This window comes from Misgurnus anguillicaudatus, chromosome 16 (assembly GCF_027580225.2).
Source record: "Misgurnus anguillicaudatus chromosome 16, ASM2758022v2, whole genome shotgun sequence".
NCBI lineage: Eukaryota > Metazoa > Chordata > Actinopteri > Cypriniformes > Cobitidae > Misgurnus > Misgurnus anguillicaudatus.
In genome coordinates this window covers 28,199,905-28,215,605 of record NC_073352.2, presented here as the reverse complement: position 1 = coordinate 28,215,605, position 15,701 = coordinate 28,199,905, and the positions used below count along the sequence as shown (strand labels likewise).

Below are 15,701 nucleotides of genomic sequence, written 5' to 3'. Positions count from 1 at the left end.
ACATTTTCAAATTTTTATATGCAAAATATATTGTTTGCCTGTAAATGTTTTTTTAAGTATAATCAGCTCGGATTTACATTAATATTGTGCTAGAGAATAAAATGTGTGTGTGTGTCCTTCACAAATCTCTGGTGAGCCTGAAGCCCCAGGTGAGTTCAGCTCTAAGGTAGGCCATTAACAACAATGTCAATTCACCTTGCATGTGTGCGTGTACGTGTATGTGTGTCTGCACATTCTGATCATAACACAAAGCTCATTTCAGAATAACTCTCCATGTTCTCCATTAGAAACACAACTCTGCTATGACCAAGCATGAGTCATTACACACACACACACACACACACGTATGATTAATGAGCCTCAATTAGAAGTTCATGAGCAGACATTTTTTTCGGGGATCATTCGTGAATGTAAATTCTTTAGATATATTAAAGGTGCTGTAGAATGTAAAACTGTATTTATCTAGGCATAAAAGAATAATGAGAGTTCTGTACATGATAATGACATTGTGACGATTGTTTCCTCCTTGTTATGTAAACCTCATGAACGCTAAAGACCGCTGATAAACAGACACCAACTGTGACGTTACAGTCGAGATGTACGTCCCCAACATAAAATTACACATTCAATGAATTACAAGGTTGTTACAATGCTAAAAACAAAGTTGTTACTGCTGACTTAGCGCTATATGCTAGTTAATGCTATACGCTAGCGTTTTGCCTTAAGTTCTACTATTGACATTACAGTTACTTAAGGTAATAATAAGGTTACAATAAGTTAAATAAGGTAATAATAGACCATTTTAATCTAAAAGCAAATCCTAGGGTTGAAAATGGACATGTAAAACCATCTCCAGATAATTTTTGAACTTAAAGGCACGGTGCACGATTTTTGAAAAACGCTTTGGAAAAGGGAGTCGGGCAGAGTACCAAAACACACTTGTAGCCAATCAGCAGTAAGGGGCGTGTCTACTAAACGAAATCGTTGCCTGGGTTGCATATGTGTGTAGCGGGTCTATCAAAAGAAGGTCCAGATTCTATTGGGGTAGGGACGTGTTTGTTTAGTTGATTTCAAATGTCAACATTGGCTTTCAGAAATCATGCACCCCGCCTTTAATAAAGCCACATACCTTAGATATCAGAGAACAATTGAACATAATATAACAATGTATTCTTAAGCACCTTTAATAAACTAAAGATTATTAATATTTCTACTGGTTTTGTTTGGCAGATGTCTATCTGTGATGCTAAGCTGTCTGACACACTCTGAGGGTTTTTATTAATGTCACAGCCAACCTCTATGGATGAATTCATGATTACACATCATAAATACACATCAATTCTATATTCCTGTCATTTTTATTATGTTGTTATGTTCTTAATTTAAGACATGCTGACAAGAAACTGCTTATGGTTAAAATGACCACTAGATGGAGACAAATAATCACAGTAACAATCAGCCGAACCTGCGTCACAGTCACAAATCATAAACAATCAATGAATCACTAAATGCATCAATAATACATCACAACACTTTTCGTTAACAGTTGCTGCTTAAGTATCTTGTTGGTGTATTGATTTTAACTGCAAAATTGAAACACAATCTCTCTCTCTCTCTCGAATCCTCAGGTTTAAACTTCTGGAGTGCATAATCACAATAATCATCCCTTCTGAAAAATCTAGGTGGTTTAAGGTGGCAGTAGCTGGTTTAAGCTGGTCCTCCCAGCCACCAAAAGCAACCAAAACACAGCTAGACCAGCTTGCTACACCAGCAATACCAGCTAAAACCAAGCTGGGAGACCAGCTAAAACCAGTTTACCAGCTTATGCTGGTCGTAGATGGAATTTTCAATAGGGATAATCTCTGTATTACCAGAGAAAATAAGAAGAGCTCAGTTTTCATGAGAATTTCATGACACACGCGCACGCACATCACTTGAGCGTGTTAAAAATCATTTCAACGCTGTTCCACTTCAGCCATCTTATAAATGAACACAAACACACAGAACATCTTGTGAGTGTGCGTTGAAACAGTGCATGCGTGTGTGTGTGTGTGTGTGTGTGTGTGTGTGTGTGTGTGTGTGTGTGTGTGTGTGTGTGTGTGTGTGTGTGTGTGTGTGTGTGTGTGTGTGGAATTAAGCTGTAACTGCAGGCAGTGTAAGTGTGCTATTGAAGACATCTGAAATATTCACTAGAGAAAAACCACAACACACACACACACACACACACACACACACAAACCTGTGCTAACACATGACGTTTGCCAGCATGAGCTTGAATGTAAATAATCAGTCTAAGTCAAATAAAACTAAAACACATTGATGACAGCTGAAGTCTGATGTTTCTGTAGCAATGCTTTTAAGCTGAATTCCGAAAGGCACCTATTTCAGATTTTTTTTCACACATTTGGCAGACACTTTTATCTAAAGCAATTTATAATGAATTGTTTGCATACATTTCTGACCGTATGCGTGTTCCCTGAGATCGAACCCACAAGCTTTGCGTTGCTACTACAATGCTCTACCAACTGAGCTACACAAAAAAATTAAATGTACCCTAAACCAGTGGTTCTCAAACAGAGGGGCGGCATGGTGCCGGGAGGCAGCTTTTTATTTAAAAAAACATACATTTATCATAAATTCTGTAATTATATTAGACATCAGAAAAATAAGGCTATACCAACAGCACTACATTGTATCATTTATTCTGTTTAATTCAAATTCTAAGTTTGAGATTGTCATGAATTTTCTTTGGGGGGCACGAAGGGATGCACCATACACAAAAGTTTTGATACTATCAACTCTAATGCAAACAGTGTGTACATTGGTTACATTTAACTTTGCGACAAACAGCTCACAGTAGGGCTGGGTATCGATTCAGATGTTCCAGATTGATTGATTCGATTTCGGGGTTTTTTTCTTGGAACGATTTTTTGACTCGATTCTCGATTCAACTCAATGGATATAGATTTTATACAAATACTATATTTCTAAAAAAGAACAGTGAACATAAATTTACAAGAGTATTTAATAAAAAGAAATTAAAAGCCACAAACCTGTATATTATACTCTTTTATTTAAGGTACACTTGGGTACATTAGAACAGAATCTCTAATTTTCAAAATGCATACAATTATTTTAAATACAAACCATTTTGATGCAAGATGAAAAATGTAAGCTAAAAAAGTCAGAACAGTCTAGTGGAGAAGACTAACGTTAATCTTACGTTCAATGTTTGCGGAAATAAATATGAAAAAAAACGATTCATGGCCATTGAGAATCAATTTTAAATCGACCAAGTAAAAAAAAAGATTAATCAAAAAAAAATTTTTTTTGCCCAGCCCCAACATTATTGTATATCTTACATAAAACTTAAACTTAAAGGCGGGGTGCATGATTTTTAAGAAACACTTTGGAAAGGGGAGTCGGGCCGTGTACCAAAACACACTTGTAGCCAATCAGTAGTAAGGGGCGTGTCTAGTAACTGACATCGTTGCCTGGGTTGCGTATGTGTGAGGCAGGTCTATCAAAAGAAGATTCCAGATTCAATTAGGTAGGAGTGTGTTTGTTTAGGTGATTTCAAATGTCAACATTGGCTTTCAGAGATCACCCACCCCGCCTTTAATAGAGCTATGAATATAAAAATCTGTATATACTACAAAACAATGTAAATTTATGATTACATATATTATTATTATTGCTATATATGTATTAAATGTTTGTTTGTTTATTTCACCATGCATTTTTGTGCACCTGCTTTGCAACAACACAAAACCATAAATGGCACTATAAAAATAAACCTGACATTAACTGAACAATAAAAAAATCTATTAAAAAACTATTGTCTACACTACAGGACAAAGTCTGTCACATAAATATATCTCATGAATAAGATGATTTGCCTGCTTCCTGTCTGAACCAATGGCAGCATTGTTCAATCAAGTTCATTGATATGTAAAGATACACCCTGCGTCACAATTTATCTACTATCAGTTCCTAATAGTATATGAAAAAAGATGTAGTATGATGATCCACTGTTTCCGGCGAAAATTTAAATCTAACAGCTGATGTTACCTACAATTCATTGCAAAAGGGAGGAGTTTAGTGATGCTTCACTGATTTAATAAACTAAATGATATAGTAGTAAACATATAGTGAATAAACAAAATAATGCATGAAGAAAAGCTAAAATGAAGAGCGCGTGTTACTGTTAGTGAACAAAATGTCTCTGTATATCCCGTCATGTTGATTTTCACACATTGCTGTGTTTACACCCATAGACGAGCTCTCATCACCCAACACTAAAATCACAAGGCGAGTTTTACAATCCAGCAACAAATCAAAACTGTTCAAAACCTTGTATCGTCTTCTATAAATCTCACTAAAATGTCCTCTAGAGCTTATGACAGATAACATTATGGTTCACTGGATGCCTGCTTCTTTTTATACACAAAACTCTGCCTGTTAAGTGACCCAGAAGGTTTGATTTCACACAGAGCCAAAGGCAAAACTGTGACTGAAGAGCAGAACTAACAAAGCACCACTGGAGGTCTCATGCAAATCCAGAATAAGGATGACAAATCAACAGGTCCTATTACTCGACCACCCCTCTCTCTCGAATGTGTCTTCCAACTCACCGGACGCGAGCGATGGGTCAGAACCCTTCAGACGTACCCACACAAACACACTGAACCATCATCCTCTCGTTACCATGACAACAGTGCTTCCAAGGTAACAGACAGCGAGTGTGTGAGTGGAGTAATAAATAACATGAGCATGTGCAGTCAATACATATGAATTATGATGTATTATATAAATGTAAAATTATTTATTTTATATAAATATACATAAATCAATTCCAGTCAAAAAATAACAAACGCACACAAACTCCACATCAACTCCCTGCTAACTCTGCCTAACAAATACCAGTTTGATTGTATTGTTGTGTGCGTCAGTAGTGCATGACTTGATTATAGGCTGAAGCACGCAGCTGCTTGTGTTTGTCATCAGCTGAACTGCACTTGTTGCTCAGTATACTGTAGTGAGGATGTGTGTGAGTCATCTTATCACAGGACGCACGCATGCATGCAAGACAAGGCTGCGCATGCAAACGCATTCATCCATGTTAGTCCAGGTTACACACTACGTTGTACATGTGTATACTATAAGTGTGTGTGTGTTATTCATGTAGATACGCAGTTCTTGCGCTGCTATTCGTGTTTGTGTGTGTGTGAGATAGTGAGAGACAAGACGGAAAGAGTGAGTTTGTGTCTTACCTCTTGATGGTCGTCGCTGTCTCGACTGCATGGCCAATGTGCCAACAACCGCCCCCATGTTGTCACCGTGGAAACAAGCGTGTGAGTGTTTTTGCCTGTCACGTGTGTACTCACTCACTGTCTCTCTTTCTCTGTCTGTCCAACCTTCATCGTCTCTGACTAGAATCCTTTTGCCTCCAACTGTCGCCTGTTTCTCATTTTACCCCTCCCTTCACTTCTATGCCCCGTCTCTCTCTCTCTCGCTCTCTCTCCCTTTCTCTTGCTTTCTCTCACATGTTCTCGTTCGTTCCATCGGTTTGCACAGAATTTATTCCTAAACATCTATTTTTCCATCTGTGCAAGTGTTCCTGCAGCAAAAATGAATTACTGTACACGTTATTCAGTGGGTTTAAACTGGCAAAGCCATATTGTTGAACACTTTAAAGGGAAAACAATCAAAGCAAGTATGCTTTAGTGTGCATTAAGTTTTGTTCTAAATGACTGTACTATATCTCTGCACTCGACAAATCCACAAAGCTCATAAAGGGATCGATCAGCCAAAACGTTAACGTTTCCGGTTTTCGGTTCAACCCTGAAATTGATGTTAAGAGAAAAAAATCAAGTTCCCGTACCGGTTAATAACGTTCCATGTCAGCTGTGGGACATAAAAATAAGTAGACTGATCATTAGGACATTCAACTTAAATTATTAGTCTACATAATTTTCCTTAAGTCTCTATCTTGTCATCAAACATTAAAAAAAGGCTACATTATGTAAGCGGTATAACTGTAATTCTGACATGCCTACATTTGTTTCAGCATTATACATTAATTAAGACAAGAAAAATTTCTTGTGGTATTTCGAGATCATTTTGTTTGTATGTCTTCTTTCAAGAACAGAAAGATTGTTTGTTTGCCTTTTGAAACGCGTCTCTCTGTGTATGCACTTTGAGTGCACTTAAACACGTGCACACACACAGACGGAGGACTTAGTCCAAACGGTGCTTTGGGAAGAAGATGCAGCATAAACAGTCGCTCCACATAAAGTGAAAACTGCGTTGTTTTTCAGAGCTTTATTCGCCAAATGTATTTTAATGGACTACAGTATGAGACACAGTAGCGCAACTCTCAAGTTTATACATTAAGAATTCTGATCTGAAGGGCATAGGGATAATCACGTTTGATTGGAGTTGGACCGGACACATTCAACCGCATGTGCATCTGTGCGTACAGAAAATTGCTCACTTTATCGCATTTTGCGATTAAATTGTTTAAAATCACTTAAGTGTTAAGTTTTGCAAGGTGAGTATGTTACAATCGGGTTAAGTAGGTTACAATCGGGTTAAGTAGGTAAGTGTTTTACGATCCAGTGAGTAGGTGAGTATGTTACAATCCGGGTGAGTAGGTAAGTATGTTACGATCCGGATGAGTATGTTTCATCCTATTTAAATTTGTGTATTAAACTGCGAATTGCATGCGAGCCGAACCGTGGGTCGTGATGGAGTTAGGCCTTCTAAGGGTAATCAAAACGATTTTGTAAGAAAAATATTATATATTTAAAACTTTACAAACTAAAATAACTAGCTTCCGATAATGACCGACGCACATTTTAGAGAAAGTGTTATGTATGATGATGTCATTAAGTTAATGTATGATGATTTTTTTCTGACTGCCGTTTTGTTTTGCATCTCTGTGCTTCAGTGTTCGTCGCTATGCCACTACGTCTCGTACGCTACTTTTTGGGCTTTAAATCAAAAGCACCATTTACTACCATTATAACGCTTGGAACAGCCTGAACATTGTTTTTGTCTGAAAAAAGATAATCATAAACATTGAGGATGGCTTGAAGTTGAGTAAATCATGGGCCAATTTTCATTTTAGGCTAGACTATCTCTTTAGAGGCGGTGCACACCAAAGCTTTTACGCCCATGGCCGCCGCATGTTTTCAATTGTTTCCGATGGAGGCAAAGCATTTTTCAAATCAGCTGGTGGATTTTTTTTGCGCTGAAAGCCGGCACTCTGAGAGGTGAGAGAGATTCGACTTTGGATGAAAAGCTCCACTCGTCAATGTCAGTTCTTACACGGCTATCCAATCACAGTGGAGGAAGGGCGGGACAAATATCACAACAACCAACCAGGTCACAGCTCAAGTATCACAGCTACCAAAGTGCTCAGCTGAAGAAAGCTGGCGCTCAGCTGAAAAAACAGCTGGCTTTCATCGTCCTCCAGGCATTTTCAGTTGCATTGAAAAGTTTTGGTGTACACGCCCCCTTAAGAATAGTCTATTATAATCATTTTTAAATAGGACGCATCAATTACTATCTCCTTCCAATTGTTGATCTTTTTTACTTGTTACTCCTAACCTGTAAGATTCTTCTGTGGAAAACTTTTACGGCAATTAATGATATTTTATTAACGTCGTTTGTGAGGAACACGTCAAAGCTGTCTACAATCAGTAATCAACATATCTACCCAATCAGCACGAAGGCAAGCCCATTTATAATCACAGTCAAACTCACCTAAGGATTCTCTACAGTCTTCAGAATCCCTTCACCGCCCTGTCTCCTCTCACTCACCAGGTAACTTTTAAACCTGAGGGGGATACTCTGCATTCTAGCCAATTGTCCAGAGCCCTCTCCCTGGACAGCATGCCAAATGCGTTTACCAATTTAATCTATCCAACTTATTTGTAAGTGTGAACTCGTGAAACCATGGTTTTGATACAAAAAGTAAAAAAAAATATAATCATGAAAATCAGCAGACTGGAGCTTTATAAGCTCTTGTTTAACTTGTGCCATATAATTCAAGTCCTCTAAAGCCACATAATGCACATCATATGTTTTCAACAGTTGCACTGTACTGTATTTTTACGATACTTTTTTGTCCTTGTGAAACAGCTCAAGTCCCCATTTACCTTCATTATCTGTAAACCAGCCAGTAAGATAAAGGCAAACCTTTATATGTTTAGAATTTAATGAAGACATTACTTGCGCTCTTCATTAAGCCGTTTTCCCCATGGGCACTGTTTAATTTCTATAATGTCGGTCATTTTATGTTTTATGACCCTCAAGGGATGTTCGGTGCTACTAATGACATCTGAACTCGAAATAACGGACCACACAAATCACTTAAACATTTCAGCCACACAAACTGTCTTCCCTCATTCTCGGCAGTGGTTAGACAGGAGTAAAGAGAGATACAGACAGTTGCTTGCCCAGCTAACGGTCATTTGTTTGAGTATTTATGGTTTGCTAAAAGAACGCCTGCTAGGAACATCATCAATTTAAATGTCATGAAAGCATCATTTACTAGACTTTCCTGCTGATTCATTAACATCACAAGGACTTGAAACAACACTGTAATGAATTATTACCTGAACCTGTTCTTGAACCATAATGAGACCACACTAAAGATTTGATATTTAAAAGATTTCGATATTTTATCAGACAGGAAAATAATGCTCACATAAAAGAGCAGTGAGACATCTCATAACTTCCCTCTCTGTATCTTCTCTGTCTTACACTCACAAAGCAGAAAAAAATATAATTTCTCTCTAGACAGAGTCTGAACGTTTGATGTTTTACACCCAGCAGCAGTTTAATAAAGACTCTGGAATAGAAATGAAAGATGGGTTCAGAGAGAAACAGAAAGAAACGGAAAAAGAGAAATTCGGAGAGAGACGGGAATGGCTCAAATATCCCTGTGGAAATGATAGCAGTAGAGATGTATTTTGAGACGGATAACAGTCAGAGTCTCAGGTTTCAGTTTGTTTCTACTCAATGATGTTTGAGAAAATGAAAAATGGATTGAAGGAAACAAGCACCTGTGTCTCAGTGTGTGAGTCTAACTGATGCTCACATAGGGCTGGATGATATAGCTAAAATCATCTACACATAAAAAAAAACTTGAAATATGATCAAATCTGATCTGATCTTAACTTACTCGGATCGTAACATACTCACCCGGATCATAACATACACACTCTGACCATAAAACACACTCAACCCGGATCATAACACACTCACCTGGATCGTAACATACTCACCTACTCACCCGGATTGTAACTTACTCACCCTATGTGAGCTCTAAAATCTGATCTAATCTTAACTCACTCACATCGTAACATACTCAACCCGGATCGTAACACACTCCCCCGGATCGTAACACACTCACCCGGTTCGTACTATACTGACTTACTCACCCGAATCGTAACATACTCACTAACTCAGCCAGATTGTAACATACTCATCATATGTGAGCTCTCACAAAAATCGTGAAATATGATAAATCTTGATCTAATCTTAATTTACTCGCATCGTAACATACTCAACCCGGGCCGTAACATACTCATCTACTGACTCGGATCGCAACACACTCAACCCGGATCGCAACACACTCAACCCAGACCGTAACACACTCACCCGGACCGTAACACACTCACCCGGACCGTAACACACTCACCCGGACCGTAACACACTCACCCGGACCGTAACACACTCACCCGGACCGTAACACACTCACCTACACATCCGGATCATACCATGCTCCTACTCATCCGGATCATACCATACTCACATACTACTGACTCGAATCGTAACACACTCAATCCGGATCATAACACACTCAACCCGGATCGTAACACACCCAACCCGGACCGTAACACACCCACCCCGGACCGTAACACACTCAACCCGGACCGTAACACACTCACTCGAATCGTAACACACTCACCCGGATCGTAACACACTCACCTACTCATCTGGATCATACCATACTCACTTACTCACCCGGATTATAACATCCTCATACACATACTGTAACATATGTATGTGAGCTCTCTCGCAAAAATCTTATCTGATCTAAACTTAACTCACTCACATCATAACATACTCAACCCAGACCGTAACATACTCACCTACTCACTCGGACGTAACACACTCAAACCGAATTGTAACACACTCACCCGTATCATAACACACTCACCCAGATCGTAACACACTCACCTACTCATCCGGATCATACCATACTCACTTGCTCACCCGGATTATAACATCCTCATACACATACTGTAACATATGTATGTGAGCTCTCTCGCAAAAATCTTGAAATATGATAAAATCTGATCTAAACTTAACTCACTCACATCATAACATACTCAACCCAGACTGTAACATACTCACCTACTCACTCGGACCGTAACACACTCAAACCGAATTGTAACACACTCACCCGGATCGTAACACACTCACCCGGATCGTAACACACTCACCAGGATCGTAACACACTCACCAGGATCGTAACACACTCACCTACTCATCCGGATCATACCATACTCACTTACTCACCCGGATTGTAACATACTCATACACATACTGTAAAATACGTATGTGAGCTCTCTCGCAAAAATCTTGAAATATGATCAAATCTGATCTAATCTTAACTTACACACATCAATCCTGAGTGTGACACTCACCCGGATCGTAACACACTCACCTACTCATCCGGATCATACCATACTCACTTACTCACCGAATTGTAACATACTCATACACATACTGTAACATATGTATGTGAGCTCTCTCGCAAGAAATCTTGAAATATGATCAAATTTGATCTAATCTTAACTCACTGGCATCGTAACATACTCAACCCGAACTAGTGTTGGGTAATATGCCCCATTTTGAGATCGTCCTGTCGTCAGCCTGTGAGGGCGGGGCAGTAGTTTACTCATTTATTTATAAGTCACTTGATTGGTGGACAAAAAAGAAGCAAGGGCAACACTGTCATAACCGCAACCTTCTTATAACTGATACCGTTAATCCACCTGCTTCATTAAGTCCAGGCGCTCTAAAATATCCTACGTGCCAGGGAGTGGGAACAACAAAGTCGCTGGTTTTAACCCTCTGCATGCCTAACAACCTCTCTAGTGGTCAGGGCCATGCATATAACAAGTTCAGGTGCTAGAAGGAGTCCATGCCACGCGCATTCAGGTCCAAGCAAGAATCCGAGAAGTCCACCGTAACATACTTAACTCGGATCGTAACATACTCACCTACTCACTCGGACCGTAGCATACTCTACTCAGACTGTAAAATACTCACATCATATTCCGCTTCAGTTGAAATTACAAGAGATGATCTATTATTTTGGCACAATTCTGACAAATGTATAAAAAGTGGACCTATGGCAGACAAAAACACGAATATATCAGAGATATTTTTCTTTTTTTACACCCACACGCCATTATAAAACACATCTGACAGGATTACATTACACAACAGGCCAGAGTAATTACAGCCTGCAAGAGAAAATACATTAAACTTCATTTGCAAAAGCATTAGCAATGCGCTATTATTTATCATATACAAAAACACACATCAGTCCACACCGGAAAAACTTGTGCAAATAGAAGTCAATCATCATTTGAAATCCTGTTGACTGACACCACCAGATGAAAATCTGATCCCACCAATGTCATACAAACATAACATGAAAGTTTAACCTTTAAAACTCAAAATCTAGTTTAAGTTTTAATGAATTTATCAGTAAAGGTGTCTATTTTAGAACTTGCCATTTCTAGGTCACCTTGTAGCTTTAAAAACACATTTTAGTTTAATTTTTGCAGTTAATTTTAAAAGCCCTACAGCGTGACAAATGACTATCTAAAAGTGCAAATATCCCATGTGCTCTCTGCTGGTTTCAGCTGGTCTATCTGATCTCTCAAGACCAGCTGACAAATGCTCAAAACCTCTCTGAAACTAAGGCTAACAAAAAAATAACATTAACTTCAAACCAACACATTTAGACGACTCTCTAATATTCTGAACAGATCTGTTTGCCATCTTCTTTTATATAGAGATATTACACGAGATATGACATTTATGCAGGAGAACTGATTTTTCACAGCTGAAATGAGAGCACTGGCTCTAGGCCATGCCAGTCTGATGCCAACAGCTCATGGTTGAGATTCACTGAGCTCAACAGCTTCTTCATTTCATCCAGTGGGAATAACACAGAGCAATGTGATAATGGCTCAATCCCTTCACACACTAAAGCCCGGAGTACAGTTCGCTTTTTATATGTCAAACGCACAGCTTTGCAAATCCCAAAGTAAGCGACTTGTCGTCTACAACTTAAAACTCTTTTCTTGGACTACAACGAACACAATGGTTGTAGGCAACAGTTTACTTCCTCAGCCTGTTGATGTGACACGACGGTCATTATTACAATTCTGCTCGCTTCTCAGTCACAGCCTGTAAGTAGTCTATGTTTTTTTATATTTAATTTAAAAAATATATAATATTTTCTGGATCAGATTTGGCTCGTATTCATAAGGTATTAAAGATTAATTATAGCTAATCTTCCAAATATGTTAAGGAGCGTCACATTTCTGGTATTCAGGCCAATCACTACATACTGGTTAGCTGGCCAATCGGAGGACACTGCGCTTTTCAGAAAGATGAGCTTTCGATAAAGTCAGGGAGGCCGGGCATAGAGGAGCAACAATAATGTACGGTATGTGTATTATGGTAATACTACATTTCTGGACTTAGTACCATCCATGGTATTATGTGTAGTCTCAGGAAATTACCATGCATGATATTTAAAAATAAATGGTGTTTACAATATTAAAGAACTAAAGTTTAAAAAGCTGTAGTACCCACCACAGTACCATGTCTGTGCAGTGTTAAAAAGCTGTTTACGTAAATGAAGTAGATGTTTGGCAAACATCTCAATATGCTTCAGTGGTTTTTGCTTTCTAAGGTGATATATGTGTGATACAGAAATATGAAAAATGTGACAGGCAGAAACTGATACATGGGTGTGCATCAGTCCTTCATTCACTGCTTTGATATCTGACCTGGTTTTCTCTCCGTCTCACTCAGTATCGATGTGTGTGCATCATGCATGTATGTGTGTCTTTATGTAATGAATGAATCACTACTAATGTCGGCTGTTTCAGGTCCATTTAAACCCATACGGCTAAAAAATGATGCAAGAGAGACATTCACACCTGTTCAACAGCCATATTCTGTAACATGGGGCGAATGAGAGAGATTACAGAAATCCAGTATCTATTACAGATTTCTGCACATTTCATACGCAGACATATAGATTGGATTGAATTGTTATAAATCTTACCCCAAAAAATTCCAAATTCAAGTCACTCAAAAATCAACAGAAAAGGCAGAGAATTTTGTATGAAATGCATGAGACCCATTTTGAAACATTTAAGATGTTTTCGACATCACAATCTGTGTGTGTGTGTGTGTGCGTGTGTGTGTGCGTGCGTGCGTGTGCGAGAGATAGTATTAAGCTTTTTAAAGTGCCCATATTATGACTGCTTTTCCACAAGTTAAATAGGTGAGTTCCATAAAGCATGTTTCAAAAGTTGTTTGTTCGAAATAGCTTGTAGGAAAAGATTGTTACCCATCTCTAGTAGCCTCTGTTTCAGTTCATTTCAGATTGTGCCGTTTTGAGCTGGTCATTACATATTTATGAGCTGCTGCTCCTTTGATCACGCCCCACTACTAACGTCATGTGCCTGTGCGCATGCTCAGTGGTAGCCTATCGTGAGCAGTACAGACCATACTGTGTTATTATTTTTATATATTATTATTAACGGCTTATGTTGCCAACAGACAAATCAAGCAGAAAAGTATCACAGTGTTTCCCCTACCATTATATAAGGGGGGCGCCCCGCCCTCCTGACAGCTCCACCCGCCCCCCTTGAAGGTCAAGTAAATTTGATTTGATTTTCTTTGAAGTGCCAGAGAACAATTTGTTATTTTATTAAACAAACTAAACAGCCCTCAAGTAATATGTTATTTATCTTATGTCCACGATGGCATGATTCTGTCAGTGTTTGCGCGTTTACAATTATCCAATTGAGTGCGCACATTTATATTTTACTGTTCGGCTTAATTTACTGCGCATGCTCTCTCTCTGTGCAGCGCGCGCCTCTCTCTCCCATAACTGGTGACGGTGTTTTTAAAGTCCGCCTCCGTATACTTTATTTTTCTGCGTAAACATCAACAGTCACGCATGTTACTGACAGAGAAGACGACTGATCGAGTTTATCATGACTTTCCCCACACACACGCGCATTATCTCCCTCTCTCATGCTATACATGCCCGCGCCGCGTACGTGTTTTGCAGTAACTCTGTGTAACAGTAACATTGTATGCTGTCATATTTCTGAATTTGCGAATGACGCGAATCTGGCGGCGCAATTGCCGCGAAAACATGCGCTTTTCCACACGTCTTCGCGCAAGTTGAAAATATGCAGCTCAAGCGAAAAAACTCAGAGCAGCTTCAAGAACGAGCATTCAGGATCTTTTGACATTGTAGAGGGGAGAGAGAGAGAGAGAGAGAGAGAGAGAGAGAGAGAGAGAGGTAAGAATGGTGCCCACGTTGAGAGAACTTAATAGAAGACTAAAGTATGTATGTCATTCATCTAATTACAGTATGTTAACTGGATAACACTGGATATAACTCATTGTATAGTTTAGTAAAATAATGTATTTTGATTACACAAAGCAAACCTATAATGATTGTTTTACTAGCTGCTGCTGACCAGCATAGGGAATCTCTATGGCTAATTTCTAAGACATGTTGTTGATACAGTACTGTGTGTTGTACCTTTTCTTGATAATTAAGTCTTTTGGGGTAGCATCTTATGCCTAGAATTATTCAAGGAGCTTGATTCTTTTAACGTTCTTCAAAGTTTGATCAATTGTGCATAATGACATGTGCAAAAAATGGATTTAGGGTGTCAAACTCATAGACTTGCATCATTTAAGACGCTCTTTTTAAAATATTTTGGGTCAACCTCTGACACAGATTTAAAGCTGAAACTTATCAAATCCTATCCGAAGTCACGAATGTCATTGAAACACACCAGTGGCTTTGCTGTCATCAGGATTAAACATGTTTCCCCTCGAAGTACCCCTCCCCACAGAGCTCCCACATAACAAATCACAATTTAACCCCTGTATATACATACCCAACCAACCCCCACCCCCCCCCCCACCCCAAAGATGTAAACCTAGGGGAAACACTGTATCACTAATAAGTACACTACAGGAGAAGAAACTCATGACACACAATGATTCCAGAGTCAATTGTGATGTAGCAGTCTCAACAATACACTCGTTTTCCCTGGACAAGGCTAACATATTCCCGTTATAAAACATTTTCAAACGCATTATTTTCGCAAATGACAGAAATTTAGACCCGGCGGGGATGTATACTGCTTGTGGGCCGCATGCTAATTGCTAGAAGCTAGCGGGAGGTCCGGACCGTAAAGTTATAAGAGACTCGGGGGTACGTTGGCCTCGTCAGAAAAGCCGGATCGGTAAGGCCCGGTCTCGGTTAGTTTGGCAAACACTTTTAGTTTGGCAAAGCACTATTACTTAGTTCTTGTAGAATTGTAAAATAAAGCCGTTAC

At 39.0% G+C, this 15,701-nt stretch overlaps 1 protein-coding gene across 2 annotated transcripts in view; it reads right to left on the bottom strand.

The window, feature by feature from the left end:
- Window positions 1–15,701, bottom strand: part of kcnip1a (Kv channel interacting protein 1 a) — a 37,093-nt gene that overhangs the window by 10,033 nt on the left and 11,359 nt on the right. Inside the window, exon 1 of one of the 2 annotated variants that reach the window (XM_055178454.2) lies at window positions 5,274–5,498. The exons of the other annotated variant lie outside the window; for it this stretch is intronic. Within the exon in view, the coding sequence (XP_055034429.1) occupies window positions 5,274–5,331 (58 nt within the window). The 5' untranslated portion in view covers window positions 5,332–5,498. Of the gene's footprint in view, window positions 1–5,273; window positions 5,499–15,701 lie in introns of those variants that run through there. 2 annotated transcript variants of the gene reach the window in all.